General features: G+C 36.9%; 1 protein-coding gene across 1 annotated transcript in view; it reads right to left on the bottom strand.

Moving 5' to 3' along the window:
* PROSER1 (proline and serine rich 1) overlaps nt 1–16,815 on the bottom strand; it is a 41,104-nt gene that overhangs the window by 11,073 nt on the left and 13,216 nt on the right. The window contains exons 6-10 of the mRNA XM_019658719.1: nt 11,921–12,031; nt 10,145–10,228; nt 8,701–8,779; nt 7,973–8,068; nt 3,613–3,657 (exon numbers count right to left, since the gene is read on the bottom strand). Of these exons, the coding sequence (XP_019514264.1) occupies nt 3,613–3,657; nt 7,973–8,068; nt 8,701–8,779; nt 10,145–10,228; nt 11,921–12,031 (415 nt within the window). The remainder of the gene's footprint in view (nt 1–3,612; nt 3,658–7,972; nt 8,069–8,700; nt 8,780–10,144; nt 10,229–11,920; nt 12,032–16,815) is intronic.

A 16,815-nucleotide genomic window follows, 5' to 3' on the forward strand; every position in this document is an offset into this window, starting at 1 on the left:
AAATCAATTGATGTGACACACTACATAAAGAAAATAAAGGATAAAAACATCACATTATTATATAAATAGATGCAGAAAAGCCATTTGACAAAACACAACAGCAATTTATGATAAAAACTCTCAGCAAAGTGGAAACAGAGGGAACAAATCTCAACATAATAAAGGTCATGTATGACAAACTCACAGCTAACATTACATTGAACAGTGTAAAGCTAAAAGCATTTTCCTTAAGATCAGGAACAACACAAGGATGTCCACTTTCACCACTTTTACTCAACATAGTATTGGAAGTCCTAGCCGCAGCAATACCACCAAAACAAAACAAAACAAAACAAAACGAAATAAAAGGCAGCCGAATTGTAAAGTAAGAAGTAAAATTGTTAGTAGTTGCAGATGACATAATACTATATAGAAAGAACCCTGAAGATTCCACCAAAAATTATGAGAACTAATTAATTCAGTAATGTAGCAGGATACAAAATTAATATTCAGAAATTGGTTGCATTTTTATACACCAATAATGAACTATCAGAAAGAATTTAAGAAGGCATCCCATTCACAACTGCATCAAAAAGAATAAAAAATACCTAGAAATAATTTTAATGAAGGAGGTCAAAGGCATGCACTCAGAAAACTATAGTAACCTGAAGAAAGGTATAGAAGATACAAATAAATGGAAGCATATGGATAGGAAGAACCAACATTGTTAAAATGTCTATACAACCCAAAGCAATTTACAGGTTCAATGTAAGCCCTATCAAAACACCAATGAGATTTTTCATAGAACTACAACAAACAATCCCAAAATTTAGATGAAACAAAAAAAGACCCTGAGGCTGGCAGGGGGGCTCAGCTAGTGGGAGTGCGTGTTCTTAACAGCAAGGTTGCCGGTTTGACTCCCGTATGGGATGGTAGGCTGTGCCGCAGCCCCACTCTGCACAACTAAGATTGACTACAACACCATGAGCTGAGCAGCTGCGAGCTGCCAATAGGCAGCTGGATGGCTCAGTTGGTTAGAGCGCGTGATCTTAACAACAAGGTTGCTGGTTCGATTCCCACATGGGATGGTGGGCTGCACACTCCTGCAACTAGATTGAGGGCAGCAACTGGACTTAGACTGAGCTGTACCCTCAACAACTGAGATTGAGGGACAGCGGCTTTACTTGAAGCTGATGGGTCCTGGAAAAACACAACGTTCCCTTCCCCAATTCCCCAATAGAATCTTAAAAAAAAGACACTGAATAGCCAAAGCAATCTTGAGAAAGAATAAGGTTGGAGGTATAAAGCTACCTAATATCAAACCATACTACAAGGCTATAGTAATCAAAAGAGCATGGTATTAGGAAAAACAACTAAAACATAGATCAATGGCTCAGACTAGAGAGCTCAGAAATAAACCCATATCTATACGGTTAATTAGTTTATGACAAAGAAGGCAAGAATACACAATGGGATAAAAACAGTCTCTTCAATAAATGGTGCTGGGAAAACTGGACAGATGCATGCAAAAGAATGAAAGTGGAGCACTTTCTTTCACTATATACAAGAATAAACTCAAAATGCATTAAACACTCAAAACCATAAAACTTGCAGAAGAAAACATAGGCTGTAAACTCTTTGGCACTGTTCTTAGAAATAGTTCTTTGTCTACATCTCCTTGGGCAATGGAAACGAAAGTAAAAATAAACAAATGGGACTACATCAAACTAAAAGGTTTTTGCATAGCAACAGAAACCGTCAACAAAACAAAAAGACAACCCACTGAATAAAAGACGGTATTTGCCAATGATAAATCCGATAAGAGGTTAATATCCAAAATATACAAGGAACTCATTCAACTCAACACCAAAACAAACAATCCGATTAAAAAATAGACAGAGGACCTTAATAGACATTTCTCTGAAGAGGACATACAGATGGTCAACAGACATGAAAAGATGTTCAACGTCACTAAGCATCAGAGAAATGCAAATGAAAGCCACAATTAGATACCACCACACACCCGTCAGCAAAATGGTTATCATCAATAAATCAACAAACAACAAGTGCAGGCAAGGATGTGGAGAAAGGGAACCCTCGTGCACTATTGATGGGACTGCAAAATTACTGTAGCCACAATGAAAACAGTATGGAGGTTCTTCAAAAAATTGAACTATCTTATGACCCAGTAATTCCACTTCTGGGTATTTATGCTAAGAAATCCAAAACACTAATTTAAAAAGATATATGCACCCTTGTGTTCATTGCAGCATTATTTATAATAGCCAAGATATGGAAGAACCTCAGTGTCTATAGACAAATGGATAAAGAAAATGTGGTACATATATACAATGGAATATTACTCAGCCATAAAAAAAGAATGAAATATTACCATTTACAACAACATGGATGGACCTAGTGGATATTATCCTAAGTGAAATAAGTCAAACTGAGAAAGACAAAGAGCATATGATTTCACTTATGTGGAATATAAAAATAAATGAGCAAGCAAAACAAAAACAAACTCATAGATACAGAGTACAATCTGATGGTTGCCAGATTACAGGGGTGTTGAGCGGCTGGGTGAAAAGGAGAAGCGAGTAAGAATTACAAATTGTAAAGTGAATATAGGGAATATATTCAATAAGATTGTATATAATAACTATATATGGTGCTGAGTATTAGACTTATCAGAGGGATTACTTCCAAAGTTATATAAATGTCTCACCACTCTATTGTACACCTGAAACTAATAGAATATTGAATGACAACTGCATTTAAATTTTTTTTTAATTAAAAAAATAATAGTATCTGACATAACATGTCAAAAGGGTTTTTTATCACCTTATGTGTTGACATTAAAAAGGAAACAAGGTTTAATATTACATAATGCAAAGTGAACATTGATATAATCCACATTGCATTTAGATTACACTGAAAGTTTTGCAAATAGGATACAAAGCTTTATGATTAATTTCAAAGCCAGTTAGTATGTGCATTTCATGACTATCAAGTCACCTTTAGCAAGTACTGATCAATTAAATTCTTTAAACCAGAAACTTTTTCCAAAGCATAAAGATTCCAAGTACACTCAACTGAAATTATTCTCAGTGAATAACAAGAGTATACAATCAAGACAGACATCAGTTGGGCAGGCCGTGTGGCGCAATGGTTAGGAACTGGCTTGGGACGCCAGAGGGCCCCGGTTCGGATCCCACATATAAGGGCCAGTGACACTGCCCTCCACAGCTAAGATGCTGAACAACAGCTCAACCTGGAGCTGGGCTGCCGTGAGTCGCTGGCGACGGCGTAGGCTGCAGCCCCTGTGGCAGTGGGTTGCCATGGGCTACCGTGTGTAGCCAGCAGCCAGCGTGAGCGGCCAGCAGCCACAGTGAGCGGCCGTCCAGAAGCCGGCAACTGAGCTGCCTCACCCGGGAAGAGCGCAATGATGGTGCCAACTTGGGCCAGTGAAGCAACGTCCTCCACAACTAGACTGAAGAACAAAACGACAGCAACTTGTCTGTTCCCCTTCCCCCAATTCCCCAGCACTGTTCCCATCCCCCAATTCCCCAGTAAAAATCTAAAAAAAAAAAGAAAGACATCAGTTATCTCTGGATCAAATTTGGTACTTACTTTGATTCTGTGTAGGTTTTGGCTGATTGGAAAGGTCTTCATTTTCTATATGAAAATAGATAAATAAAAGTTGATTTTAAGCTTTAATCAAATTATCTACCACCATAATAATCAGAGATTGCGTTCAAAAAAAGACAAGCCCAGGCTATGTATGTATATACTATGTTAGGAAAAACAATGTATGCCTATAGAAAAAGAAAGGAAATAAACAAAAATCACAGTGGTAACTATATGTGGAATGATAGGATTATGAGCAACTGATTCTCCCTGCCTTCCTCCCCCATTTCTCCTTAACTTACAAGGTTTTAAATAAACATTGTTATTTTATAGATATTTTTATGAACACTTTCGGGAAAGATGATGGCCTGAGTGTGCCATGCAGGAGAAAGTATAGCCTGCAGCTGGAGTACAGAAAGGAACCACTGTCACTGGCTAAGATGACAGACAGTTATTTCTGGGCACCACTGCCAACCACAGTGGAAAGACTAGAAAGTGGATGGTGAGTACAGAACTCACTGCCATCTGAGATACCAATCTCGCAAGCCACATGGATTACCCAAGCAAACAGAAAGAAAAGTGGCCCTGCCCTCTTACTGCAGTCAGTTATGAAAAAGGCTTTACGCTACGAGCTGTCAAGGAGAATTACCCTAGTTTAGGCTGAGCTGCAGCCTGTGAGACTGAGAACCTCAAGCATGTTCCTTCCCACCCTCCTCGGGAAAGGACCTATCTCACCAAACCATTAATCAAAGATACAGTGGGAAAAAAATTACCTCTCATGGGTTGACAAAACGGCCCAAGAAACCAATAATGTGACAGGAATAAGGTGCAAAGAGAACCCACAATCCCTGACATGGTGAGCCAAAAAATATCATAGCTTGTTTAAGGGACTTAGTACAAATAAACAACCAGAACAGATGGCCTATCAGTGGAGATTCAATGAAAGAAACAAAAAGGACTTTAAAAACCTGTAATGCTAATTAAGAACACATACACATACAATACTGCAATAAGCAAAGAAGGTGAAAACTTTTAGATATAAAAATCTGACTCCAAATTAATAAATGCAAGAATGGTAAAGATTAGAAATAACATTACTAAAAGCTAAATTACTTATCTAGAAATAATCCCATTTAAAGTCCCATTTAAATTGGCAAAAATACCAAAAAAAAAGTATCATAAATATTGAGACGACAAATACAGTGCAAAATAAGAGTACCAAAAAAAGATAAAAGAACAGATAAAAAAGCAATAATTAAATGAACAATAAAAATAAAAATTCCTAAGCTTTAAAGACTTGAGTTTTCATACCCAAAGGGCTTACAGAGTTCCCAGAAAGAATAACGGTAAGATACACACTTACACATCCTGGTGAAATATCTGAACTCCAAGGTTAAAGACATTTCTGAATTCTAAAAATAAGGAAACTTTTCTTTGTCAGCTTACAGAAAGAGGTCAAGATTCTCATAAAAAAAAATGACCTGAAACTGGGTTTCTCATCAACAGCCCTGCATCCCTATATATGTGCCCGTTCCGAAGAAACTGCTTACAGAAATTTTGTAACCAAAGAAAACTAGAACGAGCATATCAGGGAAGGAATCAAAGAACAGAAGCAACAGTAAGAAGCCGTAGTTCAGAAGCACAGAAGACAAGATGCACAGTTCCAACAACACACACAAGTTGATGAAACAGGAGAGGGAGTACAAAGTCAAATGGTGGAGCATAAAGCAGCTCTTTTTAGTTTACGTATACTGACAGCCACTAAGAATATGGAGGTGATTACTAGCAGTATTAAAGATAAAAATTTTAAGTTTGCATGAAGGCAAGAAGAGAATTGTTAAAAATAAAACAGCATTTGACTAATCCAAGTAAATAAAAGTAAAGAAAATGAAAAGCTGTGATAAAAGAATAATAATGAATACAAAAATAAAATGGAAGGATTAAGAACAAATATGTAATTTTTATGGTTGTTGGAAATTCCTATTAAGTCTCTCCCCCACTGGTTTAAATATCAGAATCCATCTATACATAACTTATAAACCAACTAAGCTACCAAATAAACAAAGCCCTTTAAAAAATTTGAAAATAAAGATACAGGCAAAATTCTTTTATAAAATGAAAACAAAAAGGAATTAGGACAATATTAATATCCAACAAGGCCAGGGAAAAAAGAAATATTTTACAGTAAAGTATTACTCAACCAACATTATTTTATACCTAGAAAACTCAAGACATTTTCAAGGAAAAACAAAAACAAAACAAAAAACTAGGATAGGTAATTAGTAAGAAGTACCTAGAAATGAGATATTTCATTTACAATGGTAACAAAAAATACCTCTACAATCCCTAGAGACAAACATAAGGCAAAGAACCTACAATCAAGAAAACTACAGGGGCTGGCCGAGTGGCTTGTTGGTTAAGAGCTGGCTTGGGAGTGCGAGCTCTGAACAGCAGGGCCACCAGTTTGGATCCCACATGAGGGCCAGTGACACTGCCCTCTACAGCTAAGATGGTGAACAACAGCTCGACCTAGAGCTGGGCTACCATGAGTCGCCGGCAACGGCGTAGGCTGTAGCCCCTGCTGCAGTGAGCTGCCGTAATCTACGGTGAGCGGCCGGCAGCTGGCGTTGGCGAGCAACTGCCTCACCTGGGAAGAGCGCAAGAGCGCAATGATAATACCAACATGGGCCAGTGAAGCAATGTCCCCACAACTAGACTGAAGAACAAAAGGACAGCAACTTGTCTGTTCTCCTTCCCTGATTTCCCAACTCTGTTCCCCTCCCCCAATTCCCCAATAAAATCCTTAAAAAAAAAAAAGAAAACTATGAAATCTTCTTGAAAGAGATCAAATAAGGCCGGGGGTGGAGGGAGAACACTACTAACTGAGATGACATAAAGACAGACATATGATTAAATGATAAGACTTAACATAAAAATGTTAATTCTCTCCAAATTACTATATAACTATATATAGATAAATTCAGCTGTTTTTAATTGCATAAAACGATCTTAATTGTTCAGAAGGAAGAATAAATTTCCAAAAACAGGTAAGAAAAATATGAAAATATACTGAGACAAAGCTAGCCTTACCAGATATTAGAACACACTGTAAATCTGCTAATCAAGTGAATATGGTAGCATCATAACACAAAATAAATATAATGGAACAGAACAAAGAACCTAGAGTGAGAGCCATGTGTAGTATATGAAAACTTAGGGTAAATGTGGTATTTCAAAGCAGTGGAGAAAATAGATTAGTTAATAAATGATGCTGGCACAAATGGTTATCATCTAGAGAAAAAATGAAGAACTTCTATTTCACCCCTATATGAAAATAAATTCCAGATGGCATGGGGGTTACACAAGACCTAGGTTACCTGGACTACCTAAGGTTAAGAAGATCTGAACCAAGAGAAGATGGTTCCAGCTTTCCTTTCATAGCCTCTGTTTCTCTGTGCAAAAACCTAAAATTCTAAAGGCAAAAGGTCCATACACAAACAAGGGCAAGAAATAAAATGATGTATTTTGGAAAAAGCGTTTTGCAGCTCTCATCAGTCAGAGTACTCAGCTGCAAACAACAGAAACGTTGTGGCTAGTAAAAGAGAAAAAGAATTTACTATTAAGTAACTTTGAGTCTCTGGGAAGGCAGGAAAAAAAATTAAGTTCTCTCCCTACCCTACACATAAATAAAAATAAATGGCAGTGAATTAAAAGCTGCACATTAAAAAAGAATCACTATAAAGTCAAATAAATAATAGAATAAAAATTAAACTTTCGTAAAAGAAACAAAAATGAAAATGTAAGCAAAATCAGTCTTATCAGATTGGCAAAAGTTAAAAAACTGATAATACCTCACGCTGAAAGGGTGTGAAGAAGCTGTAAGCTCATATCCTCTCAATGGCAGGTATAAATTGGCATAGTCTTTTTGGAGAACAGTTTGGCAATACATAGAAAAATGTTTATACTTCACACCCCATGTTCCCAATATACCCAAAGAAAAAGGATGAGTTGGAAAGTGCTTGCAAAAGAGTTTAAGTGAGCCCTTCTGAGCACCTCCTTACAAGCCTTTCCTCCCCGTGGTAGAAGTAATTTGCCCAAACGATGACGTTCATTAAGTCAATTATACTTTTCCTGTACAAGTTTCTTGCTGATGAGAACTGATTCTTGTTTCTATAGCCTGCTGTGTTCACACATGAAGGCGAAGCCCACTCTAGTGGAACATTGTATCATACTCAGATCCACCAACGCCTTGAGTTTGTGCTTCCCGTGCTACGACACACCATTTCAAACAACTATTCCCTCTACGAGAACATTTATGTATGAACAAGTTATTTACTTTGAACACTCCATAATAACATTTTACCTGTTCCTACTGGATTAGGAGTATATGGAGGTGGAGGGGGTACACCTGGAGCTATGACATTGGCTAGTGGTACCAGACCTGCATTGTTGTAAGCACCTAAAATAAAAATATAATAGAAAAAAAATATGTATAATTTAGTGTCATTTTGTGGCCAGGAGTTCAAACTGTATTAATGCACCTATCTATTTTTAAAACTATTATGTAACAGAGTTGCATTTTACATGGAGGTTTGGGTCTAGGATTAGGTGAAAGCTGAGATCAAATAAGTTAACTGGAGACTCTTATTTCCTTCTGCAGGCTGACTCCAGGCGGAAGCTCGCTGACTGGCATGACAGGCAAAACCTACCGTATTAAAATTATTTCTCCTTTCTGTCAAGCACATACACTGGACCTTTTAAAGTTAAATGCATGAATGAGTCCTCTGAACACCAACTATCAAAAGGATCCAACATGATTTACCAAAGCAAAAACCCGTAATAATAAATAATGGTTAAAAATAACCTATAATTAACTTATCAAAAGGCAAATATCCTAAATAAACTGTCTCTGCACTGCTGTAGAGCAAGACACTAATAGACCACAGATGCTGACTGTGGCAAAGTTAAACTCATCACAGCACATTTCAAAAGTGCCTGAGATTTCCCAGGTACATATACCAACATTTACTTCCAATTTAATAAATAAAAAGCAAAATGAAAAATATGTAAAAAAATGAAAGAACTCCTTACTTGGTGTAATAGTAGCGTGTGGCCGGCATGGAGGTATTGGATAAGGAACAGGTTTATGTGGATTGTATGTTGAAGGAGGCTAGATGAGGGGGCAAAGTACAGCAGTCAGAAAAAAACCAAGTAAGTGGTCTCCTGCAAAACAAAACACAACTTCTCTCTCAAAATATTTAAAGAGGCTAAAAATGCCCCGACAAAGCTAATGCTATTGAACCAACACATGGCACAAATGAGAAAAATTTCTTTGCTTTAAAAAATGTGGTTCCTATTATATTCCAAAGGTAGATACTGCCAAAGACCGCTACAGAGGTATTTATTTTTTATTTCAGCATTAAATCATCTCCAGTGAAGGGTCAGACCTTATCCTCTCTGACCTGGCCTAGGTTAATCCAAGAATTCCTATCTCTTCCTACATAACGCAAGAAATCCACTAGCTTTTGGAATCTCAGCTACCCAAGAACCTCCAACATCTTCCTAAACTCATTAGGAAATCATCTTAGCATTCTTACTCTCTTTTCTCCTTTTGGGAGAAAAAAAGCACTATTTCCTTTAGCATTCAGTATTCTGACAACTCTAGTAAAATATAGATTGGAATTATGAATTTCAGTAATTATTCTTTTTGCTTTTTGAAATCCACCAATCTTTTACCATTAATGGACCTTATATAAATAACAAAGAACATTAAAAGATTGGTCTCTAGGAAACCAGAGGTATCTGAAGCTAAGCCAAATGCTGTACTTTTAAGGGGGGGAGAGAGAAAGAGAGAGAGCGCGCGCATACCTGCTCCAGGGAGCGCACACTTGCACCCTTGGTGCACAGGGGCTCCTCTGGTGCTATAGGACCCACATTCTTTCTACCTCTCATAATGGCAGTCCAGTATGATGCACTAGTCTTGTGCAAAGACTATGATCTGTGACTCCTTTGCTATAAACAGCTGCCACTGGACTTCTCGTCAAGTGGACACGGAGAAGTACGAGGTGGCTGTGTGGAGGCCTCTCGTACTTCATTCAACTCCAGTGATCCTTCAGTCCACGGGGCTGCCTTCTGTTCAGTTTATGTTCCCCTTGATCATTATCATCACTCCCTTGAAAATATTCTCAACCTCCTGGCTCCATTCTTGTTTTTCTAACGCTAATACTAATTCAGCCAAACCACAACCTTAGTTAAAGTGAACTCTCCATACTCCATACTCCAAGTGAACAGCTAAATGTAGCTGGAGAAAAAAACAAAAACAAATTGACTGGTCTCACCTTAAAATAAAACATTAAACTCACAAGGCCCCTTAGCACTGTCAAGTAATTAACCTATGTTGCCCTAGACCATGCACTTTCCAAGAGTTTTTAGTATATTTTAAACTTCACAATGCTAACACAGAATTTATGCTTTGAATAGACAGAAAACTATATGTAAGAGTTAATGCTTGTTTTCATTTGTTTTCTAAACGTACTGGTTTGGACGGTCCGAGAATCCGTGCAGCTATTCCTTTGCCTTCATTGGTACATTCTTCACCATCTTTTTTCAAAGGGGTTCCCTATTTTAAAAAATAAAATAAAAAGAAGATAATCGAGACTTGAAAAAACCCCAAAGCAAAACCAAAACAAAACAAAACCCCTCAGTGTACAGGCATATCTCATTTTATTATGCTTTGCTTTATTGCACTTCACAGATATTGCATCTTTTAAAAATTGAAGGTAAGACCTCCACCAGCAAAAAGATTACAACTTGCTTTATTTCTATATTTGCTTTACTGAGATGGTCTGGAACCGAGCCCACAATGTCTTCGAGGCATGCCTGTATTACAGTGAAGAAAACGACTTAACTTGGTAGGAGTTAAAGACTTGGATTCCAGCCCCACGCCTGCCCTGGCTACATGACCCTGATGAGGTCCTCAACCCTCCTCGGCCACAGAGCCCTCCGAACATGTACAGAGGTACTCAGAAGTATACACACAATACACATGAGGAGGAGAAGATAAAGCACATTCTAATTTTTGCCCTCCACAATTGGTGCAACCAGATATAGACTTCCAATGCTACAGAATGTATCATACCCAAAGAATAAAAAAAAATACCTGTATTACAGTTAAAACTAGATGGCAAAAAATAGTGTTCTCGATAAGCATTAACTGTGATAGTTCATGAAGTACAAGGGCAAATGGGACCTCATTCAAGACTGCTGTAATTACCAGATCAGAATAAGCTGAAAGACTGTTACAAGGTGTCCCCCTAATAGCATGTGTCCTAAATGGCTGGAAGCCAACTTCCAGGATGGTCCCCAAGGGTCCTCACCTCCCGCATGCTCTGTGCAGTCAGCCCCTTTTCAGAATGAATAGGGCAAACCTGTGTAACAAACAGGATATTCCAGAAATGATGGCATTGGACTTCCAACGCTAAGTCATAAGAGACAACACAGCTTCCACTTGCCTTCTCCTAGATTATCTGCTCTGGTGGAAGTCAGCCGTGATGCCACAAGTTACTCCAGCAGCACTATGGAAAGGTCCTTATGGTGAGGCTCAAAGACCCCCCCCACCCCCCGCCAAAAACCAACACTAACGAGCCAGGCTGGTAAGCGGCCAACTTTGGAAGCACAGTCAAGCTCCAGTCGGCCTTCGGATGAGTGCAGCTCACGAAAAACCCTGAGCCAGAACCAAGCTAAGCCACTCTCAGATAATGTTTATTGTTTTAATCCACTACGTTTTAGGGTTATTTGTTACAGTACTGTAATACAAATATACTATTGTTCTTTGAAGAGTTAGTTTACAAAGAAGTTTAGGAACACTGGATGCTTTGAAAACAAGTTTCTTTCTTACAAGACTTCTCAGAGCCTTTATTATACAAAGGGATTCTCCAGGAAGGAAACACTGTGCGCAGTTTCCCAAACATACTTAACTGTGAAACTGACTGAGGAATACTGAGAATCCGAAAAATGCTTCTTTACTAAATGTAAATCGGTGCTTCTAAAAAACTTGGAAAAACAAAATAAAACAAAATCATCTTCTTTTCTGTTTGGCTTGTTCTTCTGTACGTTTTACATAAATACTTTAATGTGGTTTACATATGAACTTTGAATCAGTGGTAAATCTATGTATTAAGTTGCTGACATAATAAAATTTCTTTCCTTTGTAGAAGCCTCCCAACTGGCAGTTTCTTGAAATATAATGACTATTCTAAATTTCACATTTAGGCACAAGAATTTTCAAATATAGCCATGAAAGTATGCTTACTGGGAAAATTCCATTTATACGACTAGGTTTTCCTTTGGGATATGGATTTCCTGGGATCGTTCCACAAGATGATATCATAGCATGAGGAGCTTTGCAACCTCCCTTGAAAGCCTATAACACAAAAAAACAGGGTGTTAAAAAAAAAATTTTAAAAAAAATCAAATAAACTTATGAAGTTAAGTATTCTGGATTTTGGAAAGCCTTGCTGAAAACAAATAAAGTAACAGCATCATATTCAATCTGTTCATATGTTAATCATCACTTACAATGGTGAACATGACCAAAATTAATAAGTAAAACTAATTTAAATGGAATTATTAAAATGGTAACATGTTTTTAATGTCACAAACTAATACACTCATATACAAAGATATCGTCACAATGCATTTTGTAAATTTCATGTAAAAGTGTCCATTTACTATTTAATATGTCCAATTTCTCCATCCATCAAGAAATAACACTGTCCAACTCTACAAACATCAAGCTCATGATATAGGCAAGGCAAGGCTAACACAGAGATGAAAGAGACATGGTTTCCATTCTGAAGAATTTTATAACTTAGTGGAGAAAACACAAACAAAAAACACTGGACATGGGTATCCAAAGAACTATACTGTTAAAAAGCAAGTTAGTTATTTGGGTATAGAGTGTTCAACATAATGTTACATAATTAAAGATATATTGAGGAATGGGATTTTGGTCTAGCTTGTTTATTATTGCATCCCAAGTGTCTAAAATGGTGCCTAATACATTTTGAGTTAGTGTTCAGTAAACATTTATTAAATAAATGAAAAACACTAAGGTGACATATATCCCAATAGATCTATATTGTTATAGGAATGTCAAATTATGTATATATAGCTATATTTAAAAATATGTATGATGTTATATATTTTCTTGTAGCGGTATAACGGTTTATAAATTCATTCACAACACATATAATTAGCTATATAATCCAGACACCCTACTAAACACCTCAACCTTAAAAATCATCTCAATTTTTGGGTATTATGAATGGTATCAGGATAAATGCCCTTATATATTAATTTGCATATTTCTATTTATGTCCATAGAATAATTTCCTAGAAATAGCATTTTTGGGTCAAAAGGTACGAACATTCTAAAGGTTCTTCAAGTTTACCTTCCAGAAAAGTTGTACTAATTTTCATTGACCAGAGGGGCTCTTCCACAGAACACTTAGGCCCAGATTATTTCTGAGAAGGGAAGTGATATGATCAGACTGTTTTATAAGGAAGAAAACCATAGCAGTAAATGCTTGATGCCTTAAAGAAGTTAGTCAAGAAAACCAATGAAGAAGTTATTAAAGTAAAGAAATGTGGACTCAGATACTGCTTCTGCTACAGAAATTTATGACTAAAGCAAAGTTCTCTACTTTCCCTGAGCTTAGTTAGTAAAGGGTGTAAGGATTGAACACGATTGGGCTGCAAGGCCTTAGGAGGGTTGTCCATGTCTTCCTCAAGCAGGTTTCTAATTACTAATTCAGTTTCCAGCCCTCACAATCCAAAGTAATAACGACCTTAGATGACAAATCCGGTTTTCTAGGCTTGGTCAAGTATAGCTTCTTCCACTCTTGTAAGGGTGACAGTATATGTCTCAAGATTTAACAATCTAGTTTATTTTTCTTTTTCATTATTTTCTTTGTTTCCTTNATTTAAATGGAATTATTAAAATGGTAACATGTTTTTAATGTCACAAACTAATACACTCATATACAAAGATATCGTCACAATGCATTTTGTAAATTTCATGTAAAAGTGTCCATTTACTATTTAATATGTCCAATTTCTCCATCCATCAAGAAATAACACTGTCCAACTCTACAAACATCAAGCTCATGATATAGGCAAGGCAAGGCTAACACAGAGATGAAAGAGACATGGTTTCCATTCTGAAGAATTTTATAACTTAGTGGAGAAAACACAAACAAAAAACACTGGACATGGGTATCCAAAGAACTATACTGTTAAAAAGCAAGTTAGTTATTTGGGTATAGAGTGTTCAACATAATGTTACATAATTAAAGATATATTGAGGAATGGGATTTTGGTCTAGCTTGTTTATTATTGCATCCCAAGTGTCTAAAATGGTGCCTAATACATTTTGAGTTAGTGTTCAGTAAACATTTATTAAATAAATGAAAAACACTAAGGTGACATATATCCCAATAGATCTATATTGTTATAGGAATGTCAAATTATGTATATATAGCTATATTTAAAAATATGTATGATGTTATATATTTTCTTGTAGCGGTATAACGGTTTATAAATTCATTCACAACACATATAATTAGCTATATAATCCAGACACCCTACTAAACACCTCAACCTTAAAAATCATCTCAATTTTTGGGTATTATGAATGGTATCAGGATAAATGCCCTTATATATTAATTTGCATATTTCTATTTATGTCCATAGAATAATTTCCTAGAAATAGCATTTTTGGGTCAAAAGGTACGAACATTCTAAAGGTTCTTCAAGTTCACCTTCCAGAAAAGTTGTACTAATTTTCATTGACCAGAGGGGCTCTTCCACAGAACACTTAGGCCCAGATTATTTCTGAGAAGGGAAGTGATATGATCAGACTGTTTTATAAGGAAGAAAACCATAGCAGTAAATGCTTGATGCCTTAAAGAAGTTAGTCAAGAAAACCAATGAAGAAGTTATTAAAGTAAAGAAATGTGGACTCAGATACTGCTTCTGCTACAGAAATTTATGACTAAAGCAAAGTTCTCTACTTTCCCTGAGCTTAGTTAGTAAAGGGTGTAAGGATTGAACACGATTGGGCTGCAAGGCCTTAGGAGGGTTGTCCATGTCTTCCTCAAGCAGGTTTCTAATTACTAATTCAGTTTCCAGCCCTCACAATCCAAAGTAATAACGACCTTAGATGACAAATCCGGTTTTCTAGGCTTGGTCAAGTATAGCTTCTTCCACTCTTGTAAGGGTGACAGTATATGTCTCAAGATTTAACAATCTAGTTTATTTTTCTTTTTCATTATTTTCTTTGTTTCCTTTCCCTCCTCCCCGACTCAATTGCTCTGTTTTCCCAAGGTTACATGCATACCTTATTAATCTGGTTAATCATGAGAAAGAACATGGACTTTTTCAGCCCTTAGACGTCCAGACGCCCATAACTAGGCTGCAACTCCCTTGCAATTTTCCACCATATGATGCACAAATCTCCCCCCACGACTGGGTCCTAGACAACATTATTTCGAAGCAAAAGAGATCCCCCAAAAAGAGTTTTCCCAGATGTTAGCACCCAGGAATCACCTGGCTAACTCCCCCTTTCCTTTGTTCTACTTCTTCTTCCAGAAAGAAGAAACGGTCTAGAAACGGGGAAGATGGCTTTTGAGACAGGAGTTGGACATCTTCCTGGAATGCTGGCATTTTTAATAAACCTCCTTTTCTTTCTACCAATCCTGTCTCTTAAACACTGCCTCAAGAGTGGCAAGCAGCCAAACCTGAGTTCTTTAACAGATTTTAAATTAATAAATTGGATTGTGCTTTATTACTCATCTCTTATGAATTTGATTAATACAAGCTTACTGACAAACCAAATTCAAAAAGTCAAGTTCCTAAATAAATAAAATTATGGACAGAAGCTTGGAGTCATGGCTAAGCTACCAAGGGACCAAGAATAAATACCTATGAGGGTCATGTAAGTGGCCAACTGGCTTATCACTTTCTTGCTTTCTTTCTTTTTTTTAAAAGATTTTATTGGGGAATTGGAGAAGGGGAACACTGTGTTTTTTCCAGGACCCATCAGCTTCTAGTCAAGCTATTGTCCTTTAATCTTAGTTGTGGTGGGTGCAGCTCCATGTCCAGTGGCCGCATTCAATCTAGTTGCAGGGAAGGGGCGGGAGGAGGGGGGCGCAGCCCACCTTCCCGTGTGGGAGTTGAACTGGCAATCTTATTGTTAAGAGAATGCACTTTCATCAACTCAGTGGCAGCTCAGCTCGGGCGCAGCTCACTGGCCCAAGTAGGAATCGAACCGGTGACTACTGCTCAGAGCTCGCGCTCTTAACCAACTGAGCCACTTGGCCGGCCCCTGGCTTCTCACTTTCAAACCATCTTTTCATCCTCCAGTGTCCCCTTCACTCAGCTCTATTTCTCCTCCAAAGACTGCAGGGGCATCACTCTTAACCAAATTGTCATATAACAGTAGGCAGGTTATTCATCAAAGTTAATACAGAAATAAGATTGGTACTTTTTTCTTCACCAACACCCAGAAAAGTCAACATACCATTTATACAGTAATCTTGAGAAAATTACCTGTTCAAGTACTCTCTTGCACCTTTTCTTCTCAGACATATTTATCCTGAATAAATCTTCAATGGGACGAGAATTTTGTACATCAACAATGTTTCTATCAAAGAAATACAATTTAGCTTTTCATTTAAGACCCTGGACAACATACAGAGGCCAACACCATCTGTTTACCACACAAATATATCTGAGTAAGCTTTTCCCCATGACATAGGGAGAAAAGTGTGACTAATTATTTACTTTTATTTGGTGAATATAAATAATACGTTATATAAAGATGGTAAATATAACTTAACTGAGGTTTACCTGGTTACTTGAAATTAACAACATAATTAACAACTGTAAATAAAATTCACTACTTTGAGATTCTTGAAAATATACCCTTTCAGTGAATGTTAAGAGCTATGGCAATAGAACAAATGCCTGTGTTAAATGTATAAAAATCATGATTGACTACAGATCAAGTTTTACCTTATGCTAAATTTTAATTTTGTGTTTTTGTGGACATCTATACACATATAAGAGATTTAAAAATGCATGTTATAAATAAACAACAACTTACAGAATTCCATTTATGTAGAAGAGTAGGTTCCTTTTCTCTTT

The sequence above is a fragment of the Hipposideros armiger genome, unplaced genomic scaffold (assembly GCF_001890085.2).
Source record: "Hipposideros armiger isolate ML-2016 unplaced genomic scaffold, ASM189008v1 scaffold_287, whole genome shotgun sequence".
Lineage (NCBI taxonomy): Eukaryota > Metazoa > Chordata > Mammalia > Chiroptera > Hipposideridae > Hipposideros > Hipposideros armiger.